Source organism: Xenia sp. Carnegie-2017, unplaced genomic scaffold (genome assembly GCF_021976095.1).
Source record: "Xenia sp. Carnegie-2017 unplaced genomic scaffold, XeniaSp_v1 HiC_scaffold_19, whole genome shotgun sequence".
Classification (NCBI taxonomy): Eukaryota; Metazoa; Cnidaria; class Anthozoa; order Malacalcyonacea; family Xeniidae; genus Xenia; species Xenia sp. Carnegie-2017.
The window spans coordinates 11,647,549-11,673,524 of NW_025813481.1; the positions used below are offsets into that span (position 1 = coordinate 11,647,549).

Here is a 25,976-nt window from a genome sequence, read left to right on the forward strand (position 1 = left end):
ACTTAGACCCATGTCATTATTTTACATCACCAGGGCTGTCTTGGGATGCTATGCTTAAAATGACAGATATTAAATTAGAATTAATGACAGATATTGATATGTTTCAATTCATTGAAAAGGGTATGAGAGGAGGTGTTTCTTATATTTCTAATCGATATGGTAAAGCTAATAACAAGTATATGGAAACATTTGATAAGAATAAACCATCAAAATATATAATGTATCTTGACGCAAACAATTTATATGGATGGGCTATGTCACAATACCTACCTACTGGTGGTTTCAAATGGTTAACTGATAAACAGATTAACAACATAAATTTAGCCACATATAAAGAAGATAATAAAAAAGGTCTAATTTTAGAAGTTGATTTAGAATACACTGAAGAACTACATAATTTACATAACGATTATCCATTAGCACCAGAAAAATTAAGGTAACTAGTGATATGTTGTCAAAATATTGTAAGACAATTGCTTCTAATTACAATATATCAACAGGTTTAGTTAAAATTAATACCTACATTACAAAATAAAGAGAAGTATGTGCTACATTATAGAAATCTTCAATTATACTTAGATCTCGGGTTAAAATTAAAAAAAGTACATAGAGTACTTGAATTTAATCAATCTCCATGGTTGAAAAAATACATAGACTTTAATACTCAAAAAAGAACTAATGCAAAAAATTCTTTTGAAAAAGACTTCTTCAAATTAATGAATAATTCGGTATTTGGTAAAACTATGGAAAACTTACGAAAAAGAGTAGATGTTAGACTAGTAACTAATAAAGATAAATTATTAAAATTAGCTTCAAAACCTACTTATGTAAGTAGTAAAATCTTCAATGAGAACCTTGTGGCTGTGCATAAGGTTAAAGAAACACTAACCCTTAACAGACCTGCATATGTGGGTATGTGTATCTTAGATTTAAGTAAAACGTTGATGTATGATTTTCATTACAATTATATCAAAAAGCGGTATGGTGATAAAGCTAAATTATTATTCACTGATACCGATTCTCTCTGTTATGAAATAGAAACTGAAGATGCTTATAAAGATTTTTGGGCTGATAAAGATAAATTTGATTTTAGTGATTACCCAGAAAATTCACAATATCATGATAAGACTAATAAAAAGGTTATTGGTAAAATGAAAGACGAAGCCGCTGGAATAGTAGTTAAAGAATTTGTTGGTTTAAGAAGCAAGATGTATAGTTATATTAAAGATAATAATAAAGGAGATAAAAAGCTAAAGGAATTAAGAAAAATATTATTAAAACGAAATAAAACATGAAGACTATAAACAAACACTATTTGAAAAGAAACAAATACATCATACAATGAAAACTATCAGAAGTGTGAACCATCAACTTAATAGTTATGAAATTAATAAAGTATCACTCAGCTGTTTTGATGATAAACGGTATATATTAGCTAATGGATGTAAAAGTTATGCTTATGGTCATTATCTTATCAATTCAAATAACTAAATATTAACAAACAGTTATAATGTGTAGTAAGCATGTAGCGTAGGCCTCTGTTAGAGTAAAATCATACATACCTGCTCCTCATGTTTGACTAATAACTGTTTGTAATAAGTAATTAATACAAAATCGATATACAAAAAGATTCAAAATCCTGAAACAATTAGTAAAAACACTTTTAACAAAAATTATATAAAACATATAGATTCCATATTTTTTAAAGAGCATCTATGACATTGTTGCGCTCAAAATTTCAGGCTTAGTTGCCTGAAATTCTTCGCCCCTAACAACGATTTAAAAAGATGCTTTATTAACACTTGATTATTAAAGAATATTTCTACCACGCGCTGAGTTTTCAGACTATTGTTAAAGGCCACTAGTTAATCCAATATACCAGTCGACTATAAAGCGCACTGCTACTGATATTTATAAAACATTGTATTATTATACATGCGCTGATGAAATGTGCTATATACATTAAACAACCATTGTTAAAAACATGCACTAAGACACGCGCCTTGCTAAAAAACCAGCTATCGCTGATACTGATATTTTAATAACACTTGATTATTAACACTTGATTATTAAAGACGGTTTTTTGAAGAGCATTTTTTAAGCCTCTGTTATTCTCGAATATTCTTCGAATATTCATCGAATCCAATGGGGGCGACCCCAATTTTTCACTTCGTGAAAAATTTTCCCATCGTCGCCCTAGAATTTTCGGGGGCTCCATCCCCTGCTCGATCACTTCGTGATCTGCGCTGCCGAGCCCCCTCAAAACCGATGCTTTATTAGCACTTGATTATTAACACTTGATTATTAAAGACGGTTTTTTGAAGAGCATTTTTTAAGCCTCTGTTATTCTCGAATATTCTTCGAATATTCATCGAATCTACGGGGACGCTCCGAATTTTCACTTCGTGAAAATTTTCCCCGCCGTCGCTAAGAATTCTCGGCACTCCATCCCCTGCTCAATTTTAGCTACGCTAAAATTTCCGCCGAGCGCCTCCGAACCGATGCTTTCTTAACATTTGTTTGTAAAGACTGTTTTTAAAAACATATAGATTCCATATTTTTTAAGCGATTAATTGTAACCTCGAGATTTTTACCCCCTTTGAAACAATGACTATTTTTTACACAGCTTTTTTACATGACCTTTTACCAGAGGGACGTCTTTGAACCATGGTCGTATTTTACGTTGTTATAAAGATAGTTTTTACCCAAGGTTATATGTAGTATAGTACATGGGGCGTATGGGATAAAAAAAAGTAAACTTTTTTTGATCCCCTACCCCCATGTACTATACTACTTAGGTAAACTAAATTTGTGAAATGTTTCGTTATTTATACTACATAATTTTGGGTCTATTTTCCAGAAATACCATTTCGCTCCATTTTTTCCAGCTATCTTGACGAATTCGTTGTACTTTGATAAGGTTGTTTTCACACACTTACGCCAGTCTCTGGGACAGTTGTAAAAGTAAGGAAAGTTGTCTAAGGTAAACTCTAAAAGTGCTTGTCATTTTTTGACGTGGTGAACTCAAGATCGCCAACTGGAGGAGAGTTTCATAAGTGCAAGCTGGCCTTTCAACAGAGCGTTCTCGTGGCTCAATTTTCAATTCTTGTGAAATATTGTAGAAGTAGGTGCTACTTTCATTGTAATCATAGTCTATTGCCCAGTAATGTTCACTATCTTTATTGTCCGATATCCGATGCATATTTATAAAGCAGTCAAAGTGTGATAAGACTCCACAAACATGGTCGCACCAGCACAGTTTAACATTTGAAAAATGTGGAAGTTCGTTCATGACATTATTATATATTTCGGTTACCGTGCACATTTTGGATGGCGAAGATTCGATGGCCATTTTAAAAAGCTCCATTTAGCTGATAAGAGGATCTGTTGGTGGTTTGTTTGGTAAAATGCGCAATGAGCCGATAGATTCTTCGTAGTTTTCTATTTCAAATGCATCAATGTTTCCAGACAACGTCGTTGTCACTTCGGGTGACTCTTCTATGGGAGAATCTTCTTTTGTTGGATCTGTAAAGTTTGTATTTGAGCTCATTTCTCTTTTACTACTGTCGATATGAATCTCAAAGATAAAGTAATTGTAAGTAATTTAACAAACTTATTTGCATGCGTCAACGCATCATAATGCAATGAAACATTGATAAGGTTTGTGAATTGGGATTTTTGGACAAAAACTCACTTTCTTTAAATTTCAAATCTCCAATGAGAACGCTGAATAAAGACAGTTAAATATACAAAGCTAAATTGCACTTCAAATTACCATTTGTTTATTCCTTTGGCTGTCATTGCATAATAAAAATTAATTAGACTTCTTTCAGTTTTTATGCCTAGTTTATGCTTAGAACATTAGTATATCTATCAATTTAAAACGATGATTATTTCTATTTATGCAACTTCGTCGGTACAGTTTTACATGTGTCTGCAAAAATCGCCAGTTCAAATGCTAACTCTTAAGAATCCTTTCTTTACGTTTACGGAAGAAGTTGAAAGTCTTTATGTTATCTCTTTAGTATTGGTTTGGCTATTGAAGACGATGACATTGTTGAACGAAAGGAGTGCCTTTTGTCATCCATTGTTATAACAAAGGGAAAATATCTAAAACGAGCAAGTTTTTTTAGAAGGTATTATTAGAATAATGTTATTTCTGTTCCTGAATCAAGAGCTTTTTTTGGAACCATTAAACATAGAAACTTTACATATAAAGCCTGCAGCACATGAGAGGTATCGGCTGAGCAAAAAGTTGCTCGTGCCCGTTAGCTCAGGTGATAGCTCGCTGTGTTCGGGGTAATTTTACTGAGTTTTAAGTCTCATGCAACCATTTGTCGCATATCAAGCATGTTTGGTATTTTTGGCAAAGCGAGGAAAAAATTTCACCGTTTGTGCTGAATGTGAGCTTAAAGCTCGCATAGCCTATAACCAATTAAAGAACCAATAGCGACGCGTTCTTTAACTCATTACCAAACGTCAAAATACAGGCCAGCGCTACAAACAAGTTGATGAGCGAGTACATGTTAGGGAAGTTGAAGTCATTGACAAACTCGTTGACTTATCCCCAAACTACCCCTTCGCCAGAATTTCAAATAAAAACGGTCAAATTGCGTATGAAGAAATCGCAGAGGAATTGAAGCAGACAAGTGACAAAATCTTTGGAATGAAACTTTTTGCATGTTGACCGTCAAAACATACTTTATTTTCGACTTTATTCATTACCTGTTTGTAATAGATATTTTTGCTGTGTGTTCATAAGATCAAAGGACTCATCACTATTGGTTCTTTAATTTGTTATATGTGCGCATGTAGCTCACATTCTGCGCAAACGGTGAGTTTTTTGACTCACGTGGCCAAGTTCGATTTAAAATTATTTTTATTTTAATGATGACTTCCTTCTCCCACATTGAAAGAGTCATATGAGTTATCTGACGAAATACAGTTATTGTCAAAAGTCTTGTTTTTTTTGGTTTTGCGTTGCGTTTCTTCGACTATGGCAGAGTCTTTGTTTTAGTATTTCTTAAAGAATTATTTTATTTGGCCTTCTTAAGTTATTTGTACTTTGCAAAACACTCGTACTGTGAAGTGAGTGGTAAATGTTCATAGATTTATAGATTCTTGCGTGCAATTACTAAAAACCTGCAATAAAAACTACAGAAGGTATCTAGCTGTGTGGTTATGTGACTATATGTGACTTCGTCAATAAAAGATAACCACATGGTAAAAATGTTGTATAGGTGTAGTTTTGGGATAAATTATGGTAAGGATTGTATTACGTAATTAGTATGCGCATGTGTTGATTAGTGCATTCATGTTGCGATGTACAACCACTTCAGTTCCTTTGAAACCACAGTTCTCTTTGGTGAAGCTGCTTTAAACATCTTTTAAATACGAAAAGGAAAGTGCCATGATATAAATAACGCAAGAATAATCAAAAATAAAACATTAAAATGAATGTTATCTGAAATGGTGTTGTACATGCCGAAATGCCATATAGTACTTCAATCCTAACATTTTGTAATGGTTCGGTTGAATATACGAGAAAGGGGATCGACCTACGACCACCCTGCTTTATTTAATACAACTCTACAACTTTCGCATCATAAAATAGATATTTTTATCTCACATAAAAGAATGTGTTTTTCAAAAATAACTAAATAAGTCTATTGATATTAAGAACTCATGAATTGTGTGGAAAAAAATGATTAAATTCGCTTCAATATTCTAATACGCTTAAAGCAGGTTTCTCAAGAATGGAAAATAATTTATGGTTTACATATAACTAAATAAAACTCAAAAGCCATAACAATTATGAAGAAAATATGGTATAAATATATGATTAATGAATTTAGCAGAAACTCCTATTTACATGCATTCATGCCTTTATAATACAGTGTAAGGAATTTGCAGCAGTTTTTCCCTCTTTTTTCTGTCCCGTATCTTAGCTTTCTCCATCATGAATCTGGTCTTCTTCATTATTTTATGATTCTCTGCCCTGGGCAAATGAATAATTGTAATTTTCAGGAATGTCGTTGGTTGGCTTGCTTGCCATTAACATTGAAGTATGAGTTATTACTTTGTGTATAGGGGCTGCAGGAGATATAAATTGTTGTGTAGCAGCCGAAACTGATGAATATTGTACAGGGATGTTTGTAGTAGGCTGCATTGCATATGTACAAGGTGTTAGTTAATGTATATGAGTCGTAGAAGGTATAGATAGCTGCATAGCAAGCGAACATGATGAATACACTTCATGAATGTTTGTAGAAGGATCTCTTTCTTACATACAAGAATTTATACTATATATATGGGGTATAGGCTCATTAGAGGGTACAGATGGCTTTCATAAATACATGGCATTATACTAAGTATATGGGAAATAGGATCTCTAGAGAGTATAGATTGTTGCATAGCTGCAGAAACTGTTAAGAACTGCACAGGATTGTTTTTTGTTGAGTGAGTAGAACACCTGGAAGTTTCTGATGTGGCAAGGATATCAAGCATGGTATTTTTTGTTGCTATACTTATCTGTTGGTTTGAAGATATGGAAGCTGAGGAGGTTGGATTCTTGCCAATAATGGACCTCTGATTTTTTGACTTTTGATAAATTAAATATGTCAAATGTTTTGTTACTTATCCTACAAAATTTTGTGTCTATTTTCCAGAAAGTCTATTTAAAGAATACTTGTCAACCAAGCTGCATTGCGCGTTGATCACGGCGTGGCGGCCATTTTCTGAGTCACAAAAATGGCGGCTTGTGTTATTATTTGTTGTCCATGGAACTTTGACCAACTGACAAATTTAAAATAGAATTTTTAAGTAATTTTTAAAGATTTGATTTGAAATGGCGTCGTTTCCTAAGCGTGGAAGGCTAAAAACGGAACAACCCCCGGATTCGTTTACAGATTGAATTATACCACGAGTGGCTAAGACAAAAAGAGTTAAATAGAATGGCACAACAGACAGATAGTGAATTTGCTGCCTATTTGTATAAATTTTGGATGAAAAGAAAAACGTAGCTATAGTACTGCGTCTATAATTTACAACTACAAAACTAATAAATCACCATTACAAAATATCAACGTTGAGTTTTACATAAAATGACTATATTTTCTAAGCATTTTAGTATAAATATGATCTGCAAAGTGAAATTTACTTGTACCTTTGTCCGTTTCGAAGTTTGTACCAACTCGGCACTCGTAGTTACAGTCAAAATTCAGCTGCAGAAGGCCTTTTTTCTTCATGAACCGGAGACCCATAGCAATTGAAATTGTCCACAGGGTCATAAACAGACAAAGCCAAATCGGATTTGGAGTCTGACATTTTCGATGCGTTTTGAATTTGTACAAACTTTTCGATAATTTTTAAATAATGCTTTTTTTCTGAATTTTTTAGTTAAATTAGACGACGTATAGCAGCGACCTAGGATTCAGTGTACCGATCTCTAAAAATCAACGATGTAAGCATAAACAAAAGCGCGTAATGCATCGTGGTTAACACAGTTTCTTTAAAACATCTTTTCTAAGTATCTTGACAAATTCGTTGTACATCGATAAGTTTGTTCTCACACAATTACGCCAGTCTGTGTGAAACAGTTGTGAAAGTAAGGAAAATTGTCTAAGATAAACAGATAAATCTGATTGTTTGTCATTTTTTGACGTTGTGAACTCATCATTGCCATATGGATAAGTTCCCTGTAAGTGCAATCCTGTCTTCCAAAGAGAAAGTTTCTGTCGCTTAATATCCGGTTCTTGTGAAACACCGTAAAAGGAGCTGCTACTTTCACTGTAATTTAAGTGTATTGCCCAGTAATGTTCTAATTTTATGTCGTTTACACTTGATAGCTATTTCAATAAGCTTCGTATAACTGTTAGGTGGTTTGCTTGCTAATTCTGCATATTAATCCCTTCCTATTTGTAAACGGCGGCATTAGAAACTTAAGTTGTTTTAGTGTTCTGTTTCCAATTCAAAAATGTTTCCAGGAATCGTCATTGTGGTTCGGCAATTCTTTTAAGGAAGAAAATTCGTTTGTTGCTTGTGTCTGAGATCAGTTTTTTTCAACTACTCTCGACTTGTGTTTCATATCTCCAATAAAAACGGTGAATGAAGACAAAAATCTATTTAATATACAGCACCAGATTGCTCTACAAAGTGGTCCTATGTATGGCAAGCCAAAGTGGACAAAAGTGTATTGAGTTTTAAAAATTGATAGTTCAGTGTAAAACTAAGGAAATTGATAGTCGAGAAAAAGAAATCGCATGTTGAGAAAAAGAAATCGCATGTCGAGAAAAAGAAATCGCATGTCGAGAAAAAGAAATCGCATGTCGAGATTCGAGAAAAAGAAATCGTATGTCGAGATTCGAGAAAAAGAAAAATCGTATATCGAGATTTCTGTCTGTACAAGAGGTCAGCGGCTTCTAAACCATTCTACTTTTCAAAAAATGGCGTCTGATGCGTCTGACACGGAAGAGCTCATTCGATTTCTTAATTTCCTCGATAAACTGTTTGCTGATGTAACACAGAGTCTTCGTGTTAATGATCCAGTTTTAATAGAATATAATAAAAATAAACTTGAGATTTATATTCCAGTTATTGCTGCAATGTCTATTAAAGTACAACAACACGAGCTGACACGATTTGGCGAACCTGATGCTACTGGTGGAAATATACAAAGACGTTCACTAGGTGCTCTTTTAGATAATCTGATGGCATACATGAAAAGAGATTTAGGAAAAATAACAGAGGTTTTGGAAAATAATTTTAATCAAAATCTGACTCAGAGGGAAAGAATTGTGAAAATGCTCCCTAGTACGGGGGGTAGACCAGCGTATGATATAACCAAAGAACAAATCGAGCTATTGCGAGAGACAGGCATGAGCTGGAAGAGTATTGCTGCTTTTTTACAGGTATCAGAGAAAACCCTGTCACGTAGGAGGGAAGAATTTGGTATTGCATGAACTTATTCTCAAGTATTTGACAGTTGTTTGGACCAAACCATAGAAGGAATCCTGCAATTGACACCATATAGTGGAGAGACTTATGTGAAAGGAAGTTTGCATGCAAGGGGTGTACTTGTTCAGAGATCACGAGTGAGGGAAAGTTTGCAACGTGTTGATCCTATAGGTCAAAGCTTGAGAAGAAATTATGCTATTTGTCGAAGAGTTTATAATGTTAAGGGACCCAATAATTTATGGCATCTAGATTCATATCACAAGCTTATATCATGGAGGATGGTTATACATGGTTGCATTGATGGATTTAGTCGAGCCGTTATTTACTTAAAATGTTGCACTGATAATAGAGCATCAACAGTTTTGAATTTATTTAAGCAAGGTGTTGAAGATTTTGGATTGCCATCGAGAGTGAGAGGAGACCATAGTGTTGAAAATTTTGAGGTGGCAAAATATATGATTTCAAGCAGAGGGATGGACAGAGGAAGCTATATAGCTGGTCGAAGTGTTCATAACCAGCGGATAGAAAGACTATGGGCTGAGGTCAACAGAGTTCTATCTGCACTTTACAAAGGAATCTTCAAACATTTGGAAGAGAATTCATTACTTGATTCATTGAATGAGGTGCATCTATTCTGTTTACAGTTCGTTTATCTACCTCGAATTAATGCTTCATTGGCTGAATTTGTTACCCAATGGAATTACCATGGGCTCAGAACATGCTCTCACCAAACACTTATGGCTATGTGGCAAACGAACATGCTGTTGGAGTCAGACGAATCATCATTAATAAATTTTGAATTGTATGGAATAGATTTTGAAGGCCCATTGCCAGACATTATCACATCAAACAACATTGTTGTTCCAAACTCTGATGTGGAACTAACCGATGAGCAGTTTCAGATTTTGAATGACCAAGTTAATCCAATGTCAAATGATGGCGATAATGGAATCAACCATTACTTGCAAGCTCTACATATTATCGAGGACTTTCAATTAAGGACAGTAGTCAATGATAATGCAGATGATGAATACAACAGATATGTATGAATATATCATCGTTAAACTCTTTTATTGTCATTTTTAAAGCAGTTTTTTTCAAATATTTTAACCATTTGTTAAAAATGCCTGTAAATAATAATCCAAATTCAACAAAACAATTTAAAATGTAAATAGTAACACTCAATAGAAATGTTTGAGAAAAACTTATGCAATATGAAATGACCAACTTTTATCTTCCCTCATTATATTGTTAAATTCCTCAGCTAAGTCGGTATATGAATCATATGTGGTTGGTAACTCTATCATTGGACCACATGTATGCACAATAGGGCGACGATTAAAACCATCTAGCGATGTAAACTCAACAGTAATTTTATCACACACTATGACATCACTGCCAGTGACAAAATGAAGGAACTTTTTCAGGGTGTTACCTTCAAGGGATCGAACATAACGCTTCAAATGATCAAGGGCTCTTCTCTGGCTATCATTTTCCGTTTCGGCATCGATCATACGAAGAATTTTTCGTGCACTTGGACGTTTGCAATCATACAAATTTGTGAGACGTTCTATTGTTTGAAAAGCAGGATCAACTTTGAGTATGCTTAGGATAGGCCCCCAGCAATTTGCAATATATCTTGGCTTTTGAATTAACTCTTGATGAGCTAATTCAAAAGGATATCCTGAATGTTATCTTTTGTTGGTAGTCTATGACAGTTCCAGTTTGACAAAACTCTATAATCTCTTCATTGGTGGGGTCAAAATCATTACTGACACACTTGTCAAAATCTCTCTATCTTCGCTTGTGATGTAAGAATGAAATGAATCGAGCAAAGCTGGCCTAGTCAAGTGATCGTCTCCAAACAAACAAGTTGACATGAAGATGTGTGACAACTGCAATGGGAAGTAACCAACAGCCTTATATCCATATACCAAAAGTCTCGCTATAGCTTCCCATTCCATTTTTGGTACTCATGTCGAATAATCGGAGATTTTCTTTGCTTCCAATGCTCAAAACCGTATAAAATTCTTGCCAGAATGTTGAAAGAACATCTCTTGTTACACCTTCCCAGTTCCTTCTTCTTTTTCCCATTTGCATTTATCACTGAAAACTTTATGCAGTACTTCAATATTTCAGGATTTTTAAATGCCATGACCAAATCAACACGTATAGTTGTTCTATGCACCAATACCTCCACTGTCTCTTGCAACTCGTTTTCAAAGTGCACTGGGTGATTGTTGATCAGCTGTGGCTCCTCCAGGACTTCTGTGTAGTGACAAAATGACAAAATTAAAACAAAAAGCAGCAACTGAAGGTAAATGCGTATGCATATGTATGTTTATTTACCTTGTTGGTGAATGTTGTATGTTTCTGGTAGTTGCACTGTTGGAGTTGGAAAAGGGTCATTAGCATTTAAAGGATGATCAGTAACAGTTATAGAATGATCAGGAACAGTTAATGGATGATCAGGAACAGTTAAGGATTGCTCAAGAAGATATGAGGAGTGATGTTGGACTGTTGAAGCTGGATCAGCTGAGGTTTGAGAATGCTCTACTATAAAATAATTATCAATCACAATTGGTGTATGGTCAAACTTTTCACTTTCCAATCCTGTGGAAGATTAGGTCAAATCAAAAGTAAGTAACAACAATTATGTACTGTTTAGTTCTTGTTCAATTGAAATGTGGGAGGTAATTTTTGGAATACTACGTTATATGAACACATGACACCAGCTATAAATATTTTGACATTTGTTTTCAATTACAATTGATATGCAAATTCTATTCAAAATTTATGGCATAAAATATACAAGAGAAGAATAACAACTAACAAATAAAAAATGTTTACTGTATTTTAATAAGCCAGTAGTGCAAACACAGTAAACATCTTTTTTATAAAATAACAATCATACAATTGAGGTTAGATCATTTTGCACAGGCTAACCCTAACTCAATAGCCCAATCAACACACATATTGTATTGTTGTTATTTCATAGTATAAAATACACATAAAACCTTAACACTAAAGCACTTGGACTAAAGTAACACATACCTGTAGAGGAAATTATCCATCTCCACAGGTAAAACATGATCACTAGATGACCTGACCTAAAATGTTTGTACTTAAGTTAAAAGACCAAAATCATCAGACACACAATCTGAAATCACAGTACTCCAAAATAAAATGAGGGAGTATAAATTCATTGAAATACATCTAACCGAAGACCTTCTTTCTTTTTCTGTTATCTACATCCAAATGATTCAATTTCAGTATTTCTGTGTCTGGGCGAATGTAGACAGGTTTGTTCTTGTACAAACGATGAAGAATAACACCATCGATTCCCAGCTGATCTGGATCCAACGTTGGTGCAACCAATGTAGTATGAACGGACATAAGTATTTCAATGTCAACTAAATCTGGGATTTTACCATTAAAAATCTCCATGATTCTGGTTTCTACTTGAGCTGCAGTCATGTTCTTTGTAAATTGGCAGCCATTAACAACATGACCGTTCTCTGAACAAAACACGCGAGCCCTTGACGAGGAACTTTGTCTTCGTTGGGGCCACTAAGTAGTATTAAGTCACGAAGAAATGGCCTGTTATCAGTTAATTTCCGTTTCTTCCTACTTGAGATCCCTCTAGATGATTGAGAAGATGCTGATGACCTTGATGTTGAATTGAAAAAGCGTCGAGCTACATAGGGAGCCGGACGATTAGAAATGGAACTGCGACTGCGACTGGTTTGAGAGGACTCACTTTGCTGTTGAGGAACATCTTGTGTTTTCATTCGAACGATTACCTGAAAACGCGCCTAACTTCGCGATTTACATCACGCGTTGCTATCGCTTCAGAAGCTCCTGCACTCTGTTGATTAATTCGCCAACTATGCTGTTTGAATGGTTTTCCCCAGCCGCCATATTAATCAGACTTCCGCGTTTGCTTCGCGCGTTTTTGAAATGGTCAACCGCTGACCTCTTGTACAAACAGAAATCTCGACATACGATTTCTTTTTCTCGAATCTCGACATACGATTTCTTTTTCTCGAATCTCGACATGCGATTTCTTTTTCTCGACATGCGATTTCTTTTTCTCGACATGCGATTTCTTTTTCTCAACATGCGATTTCTTTTTCTCGACTATCAATTTCCTTAGTTTTACACTGAACTATCAATTTTTAAAACTCAATACACTTTTGTCCACTTTGGCTTGCCATACCTATGATTATTCTTTGTGCTGTCATTCCATGCAAAAGTGAAAAATAATTTAAAATTTATTCATTTTGTACTCCAGGTTGCATGGTTCAGTTGTGACGTCCGTTAAACTTTTTTTTGAGCACTATCAGTTGAAAATCACGTGTAACTAGGTGAGTTAAGAAACTGTTTATCACAAATCGTTTACACATGCCTGCATGTGTACATTAAAAGTTTTTGTTCGAGATTAAAGTATTTCCTGGAGTTTTTGCATTGTTTTGGTTTTTGTAAGAATGAAGTATGTCTTCCTCGTAATTTGGTGATTCTTCGTTTGGGATGATGCACTGTTGTACCATACAGGAACAATTGTAGTTGGTTGGCTTGCATACAGCACTGACGTGCATGGCGTTAGCTGTGAATTTAAACTTGTAGAATGTACATGATGTTGTCTAGATGCAGAGACTGGTATATAATGTAAAGAATTGTTTGTATTTGGGTAGCGTAGACACAACGTGGACATACAAGGCATTAGCTGGGGCATTGATTTGGTAGAAAGTACATATGGTTGTGTAGGTTCAGAGACTGTTGAATAATGTACAGAATCGTGTCTAGTATGCTGGCTGCATACATGCAAGGCATTTCAAGTCATAGGTGTTGCAGAGTTACATATTGTATTTTCGATTCGTTGATCGGCGAATAATGTGAAGGTCTGCTTGTGCAACCCTGGCTTGCCAAGGTCCAAGGCCTTACTTGGGGTATAAAGGTGTAGAAGATAAATATTGTTGTAGCTGCCGATGCTGGTGAATAATGTACAAGTCTTCTTGTAGGATGCTGGCTCATAGGTCCGAGTTCTTACGTGGGGTATAAATGGTGTAGAGGGTACGTACTGTGGTCTAGCTGCAAAGAATGGTGAATAAGGTACAGGTCTACTTGTAGAATGCTGGGTTGCAAAGGTCCATGGTATTGCATGGGGTATGAAGTGTGTGGGAGGTACATATTGTTTTCTCGTTGCCCGGACTGGTGAATAATGTGGAAGTTGGTTTGTAGAATGCTGGCTTGCATTGGTACATGGCATTATCTGGGGCATAAAATGTGCAGAATGTACATACTGTTGTCTAGCTGCCCGGACTGGTGAATAAGGTACAAGCATGTTTGTAGAATGCTGGCTTCTATACGTACAAGGCATTTCCTGGGACATACGTGGTATGGAAGGTACGTATGGTTGAGTCGATGCTGAGACTGGTGAATAATGTACAAGTTTGTTTGTTGCAGTTGAAATAAAAACAGATGAGGTGGCAAGGATATTTTGCATGATATTTGTTGTTGTTTGAGGACCATGCTGGTATAAAAGCGTGGAGGCTGATGAATTGGGAATGTTTTTATTGATAACCCGATGATTTTTGGTATATCCAAAGTAACAAATTGTGACTCTGACTGTGTAAAGTGAGCCGGCACGATTGCTTCTTCTTGTTTTCTTTCCTCAATTCACGCGGCCTTGGCAAATCAAATTTGTCGAACGTTTCTCCACTTATATTGCACAATGCCGGGTTTATTGTATAAAAATGCCATTTGACTCCGTCTTCCCGAGGTATCTGAACAAACTCTTCGTAGACTCTTAATGCCTTTTCGACACTTTTACCCCATCTGTTCGCACCTTTCTCAAAAAAAGGAAAGTTGTCTAAGATAAACTGACATATTTGAATCTTTGTCATCTTTTGACGTTGTGAACTCATGATTGCCATCTGGATAAGAGTCAAATATGTGCAGGCTGGATTTTCAAAGAAGGTTCCGTCGCTCATTCTCAGGTTCTTGTAAAACACTGTAAAAGGTGCTGCTACTTTCACTGTAATCTGGGTCTATTGCCCAGTAATGTTCACTATCTTTATCGTCCGATATCCGATGTAATTTTATAAAACAGTCAAAGCGTGATAAAACTTCATAAACATGAACATACCAACAAGGTGGGGCATTTGAATAGTATGGAAATTCGTTTATGATGTATTCACATATTTCAGATAATGTGCTAATTTTATGTTGCGTACTCTTGATAGCCATCTTAATAAGCTTTGTATAACAGTAAGGTGGTTCGTTTTGTAATCTTGTACATTGATCCCTCCCTGTTGGTAAAGTGCACATTGAGCAATTATGCTTGCTACAGTTTTCTGTTTCCAATCCTTCAATGTTTTCATGAACCGTGTCTGTGTCTTCGGGAGATTCATCTAAGGAAGAATCTTCGTTTGTTGCTACACTAACGCTTGTGTCTGAGCTCATTTTTTTTAGCCACCGTCGACTTGATTCTCACAGATAAAGTAATAGATAAATGTATGAGTAATTTATACTCATGCATTTAAAGCCTTGTTTGACTGCGTCATATGCATCATGATACAATGAAGCATTGATAAGGTCCATGAAATGGGACAAAAACTCCCTTCCTTTGTGTTACAAATCTCCAATAAGATCGCCGAATGAAGACAAAAATCTAATTATATATGCTGCACCCAGATTGCTCTACAAAGTGGTCCTACTGATTATTCCTTATGCTGTCATTCTATGCAAATGTGAAAATAATTTAAACTTTATTCACTTTGTACTCCAGATTACATGGTGCAGTTGTGACGTCCGTTAAATTATTTTGAACTATTAGGCCTGATTATATGGAGCTGGCGGATAGTGAGCTAACTCGATGATTTCAAGGGATTGAAAAGACCAAAAATATCAAGGTTAAAAATTACAATTGTTTGCGAAGCCCGGCATGTCACTCCGGTTGTAATTCTTAAGTTAGGGCAAATTGGTTGTTTCAATTTTAAGTGTTTTGAGAAGTTATTAAATCAGAATATTGTGAAATTGCTTGAGAAGATTATCTGATGATAAGTATTGAATCGCTTCCATTTGCCAAAATCATTTAACGCTTGGCTGAATCCCGGCTACCGGCCTCATGTATTCAGCCTTTAATTTAAAATAATGATTATATTGCAGTAATTATGCACCTTTTTATATATAGTTTTACATGTTTCTGCAAAATCGCCAACTCTAATCTCCTAAGACGTAGGAAGACCGACAATTGGAGAGGGGAAGGCACATATTTATACTTATATTTTTTGAAGTATTAAGTTCCTTTGAAATGTATAATTCCTTACGGATTAAGACATGCAGACATGTGAAAATGTGCTTTACCAGTTTATTAACGAGTTTGCTACGCCACTGGCTATATCTTTAAGAATCCTTTCCTGACTTTACAAGAGTAAAGCCTTTTGTTTTTTCTTTAGTCTTGCTTTGGCTATGAAAGACAATGAGATTGCTGAACAAAACGAGAATGCCGTTCCACGGTTATAGCAAATAAAAATAAAAGAGCAAGTTTTATATCGGAAGTAGAAAGGTATTGTCAACTTTTTTTTGCTGTGCAGTGGCATCAAATTAAATTACAGGAGTATTCCTGGATCAAATCTTTTATATTATGAATTTACGGGCATGATTGGCTACGCTCCCACTGAAAGTTTTGATACAATCAACATAACGATAGATCATACAGCCATTTTTCAACACGATGTACACCAATATGGTGGCTATGTGAAAAATGATTTGCATGAGCAATCTTATTTTAAGACATGGATTGATTAAAGAAATTTTGTAAATTTTGTAATGTAGTCAAACACGTTTCCACCATTTCTTGTTGCAATATCTGATAGCATTGACTTGGTCACCAAAAGTAACGAGGTGGAAAACCAAAACAAGCACATGTATTTTTGTTATTTTAGCGATGAAGTTACATTATTATTAGGATTTACAAAAAGGACGCCTGCTAAGGTGTACACTCGTGCTCTGGTGATCAAATAATTTCCGTTTTGATGCATCATGATCCGATTTCTCAAAATCAAAAAGTCGATTTCTCGACACGGCAAGCCGAAACCTCTACTCAAGCCGAACCTTCTAGAGAACAAGTAATTAGGGCTTGGATCAGTCGTGTTGGTAGTTAAAAAGGTTAAAGGTTGTTTTATAAAAACACCCGTGAAATAATGTATTTTTTTAGAAAGAAGGTTTAAAATATGGATATTTTCAAAATGCCTTTGATACGTAATTTTGAAATTAAATCGTTTGAAATGACCATGGAGTTCTAAACTTGTTAGCACATGTCTTTTCTTGATTCTCGGGATATTCGGGTTTTAAAAGGTATAATCTCTTCCATCTAGTTTATATTTAAATTATTCTCCTATGGTCTTTAAATCGCGCAACAACTTGGAAGCTCCAAAGCCATCGACCAAATTACTGTTTACTTAAAAGTTAGCTTATCCTCTAGAAATTATTGAAGCGCTATTATTGGCTTAATAATGCAGTTCTTTGTAGACATTAGACAGAAGCAGTTTGTTTTCAAAATATCTTTATTTTGACGATAACTACCCCTTCCATACTAGAGGAGTCCTCATGTAAATTACAAAGATATATTCAAGATTACAAGTTGATTCACCCTCAAGAGCTGGAGGGCTTTGACGCAGCTCTACTGAAACTCCAGCTCGACTATTTCCTGGGTTTCGTGGGTTTTAGAACTTCTGGTTTTCCATTGCATGGTTTTTAGAAATCTTGTGAAATAAATACTCTGATAATCAGGTTTGCTACTCGAATAAATTGGTAAAACCAGGGTACAATATATGTTGCTGTATGTGCAGCATTAGGTTAAGAAAGGAATGTCTGAATATAAAAGTTGCCTTAAAGATATTGTAACGTAAATTGCACGTTGTGGGCTGACCTCACTTTAGTAAAGTAAAAAGAAAGCTGACTTCATTTGATTGTGCATTTCATTGTATTAAACATGCGCCACATAAAGTCGAACGTTATACTTGTTTGGTTGTGGTACAATGGTACTCCAGTAGAATGATAACGCTGATTACAATGTATGCTAAGATGAAGCTAATTATGAGTGATAAATGGATGATTTTTTGTATGTATCAGGAAACAGTAAGGCACGTGATCAAACATTTAATTAACTTGGCTTGTAACTGCTTAACGCCAATCGTAGGGTGTCTTCTTTTCACGTTGTGAACTCACGATTTCCATCTTTATAAAATCCAAATAAGATCCACATAATAACACCAACTGACCATTCAAACGGTCTTTGCGCAAAAATATTTAAGAATGAACAGTAACTCTTCATAAAAACCTGTAGTACGTGGGGCTGCAACTGATTTACATCAGTCATATGGTGTCTTTTTGACGTTTTGGGCTCATGATTGTTTATTTGATAAGATCCAAGTAAGATCCAGATAATTACACCAAATTACCATCCAAACGGCCTTTGCAAAAAATTTTTTTAAGAATGAACAGTAACTTTTTATAAAAACCTGTAGTACTTGGGGTTGTAACTGATTTACGCCAGTCATACGGTGTCTTCTTTTGACGTTGTAAATTTATTATTGCCATCTGTATAAGATACCATTAAGTGTAACATGGTGTTTCAAGAGGTTCCCTTTGCTTAATCTTTGGTTCTATTAAAAAATGTAAAAGAAACTGTTACTTTCACTGTAATCTGGTTCATTTTTTCAGTAATGGTCACTATCTTCATCTTCTGATTTTGGATGCACTTTTAAAAAAACAGTCAAAACGTGCTAAAACTTTATAAAGATGGGCGTAAAAACCTGATGGAGCTTTTGAATAGTGTGCAGAATTGTAAAAGTATTGAGGTATTTCAAATAATGTGCAAAGTTTACATTGGGTATTGTTGATAGCCATCTTAATTAGCTTCATATAATGCCTAGTGGATTTGTATGTAGATGCTACACATTGAACATCGCTGTTGGTAAACTACAGAACGAACAACTGCTTTCTCTGTAGTTTTTTGTTTTTAAGCCAAAACACTTTCAGACTTTGATAGTCTTACTGGAGTTATAACCATACGTTTAACCATAAGTGCATGTATGTCCTTGCCATAAATATTTTACAACAATACCATCATTGATTTCTTTATTATTGTATTGTTTTTGCTGAGTTAACTGAAATGAACTTGCATGCATAACTAGCAATGTTAAAAAATCAGGCTTGCTGAACTTTGGTTTAGAAACGTCAGAACGTTTTTTGTTGCATCTCTTACTTACCTTAGTTGACCTGAAATGTTTTTGTTTATAAAAGTTTAGCGCAACCTGCTTGTTTTCATTTAGTAATAACTCTTCTACAACAATGTATTTTACCAACTTGTTTATAATAGTACAAATCCTAACATCATTTATATAGCTTATAAAAATCTTCTGAAAGTACATCGTTATACAAAATAAAAGTGCGATAAGCGTTAAAAAAATTACGTGTAACTACGTGAGTTAAAATTATTAATCACAAATCGTTGTCCACATGCCTGCATGTGAACATTAAAAATTTCCGTTTGAGGTTACAGTATTTCCTGGAGTTTTTGCATTGTTTTGGTTTTGCCGAGAATAAAGTCGATCTTCCTCGTATTCTGGGGATTTTTCGTTTTGGGCTGATGCACAGTTGTACCATACAGGAATAGTTGTAGTTGGTTGGTTTGCATACAATGCCGAGGTATAAGGCGTTACCTGAGTTATTAAACTTGTAGAAGGTATATGATGTTGTCTAGCTGCAGAGACTGGTGTATAATGTGTAAGATTATTTGTATTTGGGTGACTTGCATACAACGCTGACGTACAAGGCATTAGCTGTGGTATTGGTGTTGTAGATGTTACATATTGTTGTGTTATTTCACAGACTGGTGAATAATGTACTGGTCTGGTTGTAGAATACTGGCTTTCATATGTCCAAGGAATTACCAGGGGTGCAAAGTGTGCAGAATGTACATATTGCTGTGTAGCTGCCAAGAGTGGTGAATAATGTACAAGTCCGTTTGTTGAAGGCTGGTTTATATAGTTCCAAGGCATTACCCAGGGTGTGAAGGGTGTAGAAGGTACATATTGCTGTGTAGCTGCCAAGAGTGGTGAATAACGTACAAGTCCGTTTGTTGAAGGCTGGTTTATATAGTTCCAAGGCATTACCCAGGGTATGAAGGGTGTGGAAGGTACATATTGCTGTGTAGCTGCCAGGAGTGGTGAATAATGTACAAGTCCGTTTGTTGAAGGCTGGTTTGCATAGTTCCAAGGCATTACCCATGGTATGAAGGGTGTAGTAGGTACATATTGCTGTGTAACTGCCAAGAGTGGTGAATAATGCACAATTCCGCTTGTTGAAGGCTGGTTTGCATAGTTCCAAGGCATTACCCATGGTATAAAGGGTGTAGTAAGTACATATTGCTGTGTAACTGCAAAGAGTGGTGAATAATGTACAATTCCGTTTGTTGAAGGCTCGTTTGCATAGTTCCAAGGCATTACCCATGGAATAAAGGGTATAGTAGGTACATATTGTTTTGTAGCTGCCAATACTGGTGAATAATGTTCAAGTTGGTTTGTTGCAGCTTGTCTTGGAAGAACACTAGGCATTACCTTGGGTATAAAAGTAGAATTAAGTGAGATGGTAAGAATATGATTCGTTATATTTGTTGTTGTTCGAGGACCAGGTTGGTTTGAAGACGTGGGGGCTGATGAATTAGAAATGTTTTTATAGATAACCCGATAATTTACTTCTATATCCGAATAAACAAACATTGGCTCTGACTGTGTAATGTGAGCCGGCACTATTGCATCTTTTTGTTTTTGTTTCCTCAATTCACGCGGCCATGGTAAATTAAATTTGTCGAACATTTCTCCGCTTATATTGCACAATGCCGTTTTTATTGTATAGAAATGCCACTCGACTTCATCTTCCCGAGGTATCTGAACAAACTCTTCACAGACTTTCAATGCTTTTTGAACTTTTTTACGCAATCTGTTCGAACCGTTCTCAAAAAAAGGAAAGTTGTCTAAGATAAACTGACATATTTGAATTTTTGTCATTTTTTCACGTTGTGAAGTCATGATTGCCATTTGGATAAGAGTCGTATAAGTGCAGGCTGGATTTTCAAAAGAAGGTTCCCTTTGCTCATTCTCCGGCTCTTGTAAAACACTGTAAACGGAGCTGCTACTTTCACTGTAATCTGGGTCTATTGCCCAGTAATGTTCACTATTTTTATCGTCCGATATCCGATGCAATTTTATAAAACAGTCAAAGCGTGATAAAACTTCATAAACTTGAACATACCAACAAGGTGCGACATTTGAATAGTATGGAAATTCGTTTTCGATGTATTCATATATTGCAGATAATGTGCTATATTTACATCGCGTACTTTTTATAGCCATCTTAATAAGCTTCATATAAGTGTAAGGTGGTTTGCTTGCTAATTCTGCATATTGATCCCTCTCTGCTGTTAAACTGGACCATGAGCAACCTAACTCACTGCAGTTTTCGTTTTCCAATCCATCAATGTTTTCACTAACCGTCGCTCTATCTTCGGGAGATTCTTCTACGGAAGAAACGTCGTTAGTTGTTACGTTAAGGCTTGTGTCCGAGCTCATTTTTTTTTCAACCACTGTCGACTTGAATCTCACAGATATATTAATTGTAAATTACGTTTATATAAAACTTTGTTTGACTGCACATTTGCATTAAGATGCAATGAAAAATTAATAAGGACTGTTAATTGAATTTGGGACAAAAACTCACTTCCTTTGCGTTACAAATCTCCAATAACAGCGTCGAATGAAGACAGTAGTCTTATATATATACTGCACCAGATTGCTGTACAATATGGTCTTACTGATTATTCCTTGTGCTGTCATTCCACGCAAATCTGACGTACGTTAAACTTTCTTTTTTGGGGAGACACATATTCATACCTATATTTTTTGAAGTATCAAGTTCCTTTGAAATGTATTACGTACTACGGATTAAGGCATGCTTATATATAGATTTATAAGCATGCCTTAAACCTTTCCCATTTGATTAACGATTTAGCTTACGCCCATGGTTATTCTTGGCTTACAAGGTACGTCATAGTCTCCATATTACACGATTTTAACAAAGGATTTTCCTTATTTACAATGCAAATGTCATTCAACATGGCGAGCATTCTATTGTTCTCTTTCTCCCAGAGGGACGGTTACAACCCACCAATATCTCTTAAAAATCTTTTTCTTACGTTTACGACAACAAAGCCATTGTTTTCTCTTTAGCCTTGCTTTGGCTGTGAAAGACGATGAGACTGTTGAACGAAACGAGAATGTCCTTCCATGGTTATGTAGCAATTAGAAGTAAGAAGAGCAAGTTTTATATCGGAAGTAGAAAGGTATTGTCAACTTTTTTTTGCTGTGCAGTGGCATCAAATTATATTACAGAGGTATTCCTGGATCAACTCTTTTATATTATTAAATTACGGGCAGGATTGGTTGCGCTCCAACTGAAAGTTTTGATACAATCAACATAACGATAGATCATGCAGCTATTTTCAAAATTATGTACACCAATGTGGTGGCTATGTGAAAAATGATTAGCGTGAGCAATCTTATTTTAAAACATGGATTGTTTTAAAGTATTTTTATAAATTTTGTAATGTGGTCAAACACGTTTCCACCATTTCTTGTTGTAATATCTGACAGCATAGGCTTGGTCACCAAAAGTAACGAGATTAAAAACCAAAACAAGCACATGCATTTTTATTATTTTGAGCAATAAGCTACGTTATGGTTAGGATTTAAGAAAAGATTAAGGCTTAGATCAGGCTTGCAGATAGTTATGGAGGTTACAGTTTATTCTATAAAAACACCCGTGAAATATAAATTTCTTTTAGAAAGAAGGTTTAAAATATGGATATTTCAAAATGCCTTTCATACGAAATTTTGAAATTTAAACTTTTAAAATGACCATGGACTTTCTACGCTAGTTAATACATGTTTTTTATTGATTCTCGGGATATTCGGGCTTACGAGAGTCAAAAGCCATTGTTTCCTTTTCCATCTTTTTTTTGCTGTGAAAGACCATGAGATTGTGGAACTAAACGAGGATGCACTTTTGTGGTTATAGAAATTAGAAATAAGAATAGCAAATTTTATATCGGAAGTACAAAGGTATTGGCATCTTATTTTTTTTGTTGTGTAGTAACATCAAATTATATTACAGAAGTATTCTTGGATCAACTCTCTTATATTATTTATTCACGTGCATGATTGGCTACGCTGCTACTCAATGTTTTGATGCAAACCGAATTCACCGTGAGCAGTACGTCGTTGGTAACTTTAATGTATTACGCTTGATTTACGCAACACATCATGTCCTAGCAAAGATAAATTGTAACGAAAATCTCTGATTTAAATCCTTGACATATAAAGATGAGAAATAGAAAAACACTAAAGTATTCGCATAAAGAATAACAGATTTAATGTCTGTAAGTTTAGATATTTTAAAACGGCCACTCAAGAGCGAGTGCTCTCGGCCAAAATCAGCCTAGAGGAAGACTTTCAGCAAATTAATAATTCAAATTTTTCGTTCAAAAGATTCTCCACTTTTTATATCTTTATATATGTTCAAATCAACAAGTTTTTATTTCCTTTCTTCTTTATTTTTTCATCATATACATCCAAATGATTACACAATGTAATCGTCCGAATCACTGTTCATGAGACAAAATTAATGGTCCATTGTTATAAATAATGTAATTAATGCTCCCAAAAATAACTTGGCAAAAATGCTGATTATTCTGACAGGATGATTTACAAAAGTTTGTAATAAATAAAATGCGTATCAATGACATATCTATTAATGAGTTGAAAACAAAAGGGTTACATTGCTATATGAGAGAAAAACATTGGTGTATGATTCAAGGAAGTTAGTTTATTTCATCCATATTTGTGCTTTGACCATCATAAATTAGGTTTTCCTCGTTATCTGTTGGTTCTCTAATCGGTGCTAAATGCTGATTATTTGAGTTGTACACCTCCCTCAGTGATGGGGCATCACTTTCGTTGTACTTGATGTAAGATGTCTGATAAATGTTGAGACAGGTGGTTATGACAGAATGTCATTGATGGTATAGCTAGATATGGTTGTTATTCCAATATTAAGGTTTGAACTGGTGGAGTACGTCGACCTTGACTAACGTGAACAGTTGTTGCTGACTGAAGGATTTTTTACTTTAGAACAAGCATTCACTTGAATATCTTTGGACTGTTTATTCCATTCTTGTGGCATTGGTAAGTTAACAGTATCAAACATTTGCATCGCAGTTTCGTTTGCGTCACAAAAGTATGTGTGTATTGTCTAGTAGATGGTTTTCTTCTCTGTAGGTAATTTAACGAAGGTGTCGTGGCCTGAAAAGGCCGATTTTCCTTACGGTCGCTATGCATGCACGCGCGGAGCGTGCACGTTTGGGCATGCGATATAAACTACGTCATTGGCTTCTTTCGGACTCTGCGTACACTAGTGCACACGCTTTGAAAAGTTAAAAATTTTCAACTGTCTTGACGATTTCGCGCGAACCATGGTGCACGTGATTAAAGTTAAGCTTGCTGCTCTAGTTATAAAAGTATCTCGAGTAACTTGGTACCTCAGTGTTACTGCGAATAAACATCTAACAGAAGGCCCACTCGGCTAAAATCGTGGCGTATTTTTTCACTACGCATGCGTGACTTCCCAGCAAGATACTTTCACAAAATCAATATGGAATAGTATTCCACCAGAATGTTATTTTACTAATTATTCACGTTTAAAGCAAACGTTTGCCGAAATTTGTACAAAGAGTTATCATCTTGGGAAGGAGATAAGGTTCCAAATTTTTGTATTGCAAATGATATATTCGTTAAAAAAAACTATATTTTCTACTGCGATCTGGTGGAAGTATCTTGCTGGAAGGCGTGTCTCCTTTAGAATTTGTTTCAGAAAAGTGGGTGAACACGAATATCAAAGGTTCTGACAAGAGTGGATCTTCTGTTAAGATATCTTTTCTGTGGTGTTACTGTCAGGCTTTCGTCTTGCCCACTGGCTTCTCGTCTTGTTTTCCACTGGCTTCTCGTCTTGTTTTCCAGGGTTTGATGCTTTGGGCAGCTAAACCAAGAATCACTTCAAATTTTCTTGGTGTCATTCAAAACATTTGAAACAAAAGCCCATGGTTGAATAAAATTGCCTTACCCAATATCGTTTTCTGTACTCTTTCTTTGTATTGGCCGTCTTAATTATATCAGTGTTAAATTGTCAATAGTCTTCTAACTAAAGCTGCCATCTTTGACAAGTTTTTAAATTAGTGCACGCAAAAAAGTTTACTGGAGATTGTTTTTGAACGCACGTTCGAATGCTAAAACGTGTCCGCACTGCACGCGCGGGCAAAACGACGGTAATGGAATCGGCCTTAAGGGTTCGTTGAACACAAGCACGTTAGTTGTCCGGATGATTTACAAAGTAAAGAAAGTTGGTCACAATAAAATCACAGATTTCTTCCATAATCAGCTTTTCATGCGGTGAACTCATAATAGCCATGTGGTCCAAATGACGTAACTGTAGGAGGTCTGTTCGAAGACCGCACGCTGCACGGTGTGCATACATTTATTCTTTCATCTGGGACCATTGCCCAATTGTAGATTGTGCGTCCATCGTGGTGTGGCTTAGGAAACTTAATGAAGCATTCTTCGGGCGATAAGTTTTGTCGAATTAATTCACCACAATCGAACGTACAGCTAGAAAAGTAAGGAAATCTGTCATATAAAAACCTAAATACTTCATATTCTTTCGTCATTTTTATGTCGTGAACTTGCAATGGCCATCTTAAGAAAATTTATCTATCTGCAATCTAGTTTTTCTTGAAGCTCAGTAAATTGACCTTTTTCCAATTCTCTTGACAAACTTTTTGATGGGTCAATATCTTCCTTGCTGTTCTGACCCAATGTCAAGACTGTTCTCCTGAAGATTCCTCG

At 35.4% G+C, this 25,976-nt stretch overlaps 2 protein-coding genes across 2 annotated transcripts; one reads left to right on the top strand and one right to left on the bottom strand.

Moving 5' to 3' along the window:
- Positions 1 to 9,389: 9,389 nt before the first annotated feature.
- On the top strand, positions 9,390 to 10,026 carry LOC124438616. The gene has a single exon (XM_046988791.1). It carries the CDS (start codon positions 9,411 to 9,413, stop codon positions 10,002 to 10,004), a length of 594 nt encoding a protein of 197 aa, XP_046844747.1. The 5' UTR covers positions 9,390 to 9,410; the 3' UTR covers positions 10,005 to 10,026.
- Positions 10,027 to 14,925: 4,899 nt separating this feature from the next.
- On the bottom strand, positions 14,926 to 15,420 carry LOC124439453 (forkhead box protein D1-like). The gene has a single exon (XM_046989678.1). The coding sequence runs from the start codon at positions 15,418 to 15,420 to the stop codon at positions 14,926 to 14,928; it is 495 nt and encodes a 164-aa protein (XP_046845634.1).
- Between the last annotated feature and the right edge of the window lie 10,556 nt (positions 15,421 to 25,976).

Coding starts and splice junctions, on each gene's coding strand:
- LOC124438616 (XM_046988791.1), top strand. CDS start 9,411: ATGATTTCAAGCAGAGGGATGGACAGAGGAAGCTATATAGCTGGTCGA.
- LOC124439453 (XM_046989678.1), bottom strand. CDS start 15,420: ATGAGCTCAGACACAAGCGTTAGTGTAGCAACAAACGAAGATTCTTCC.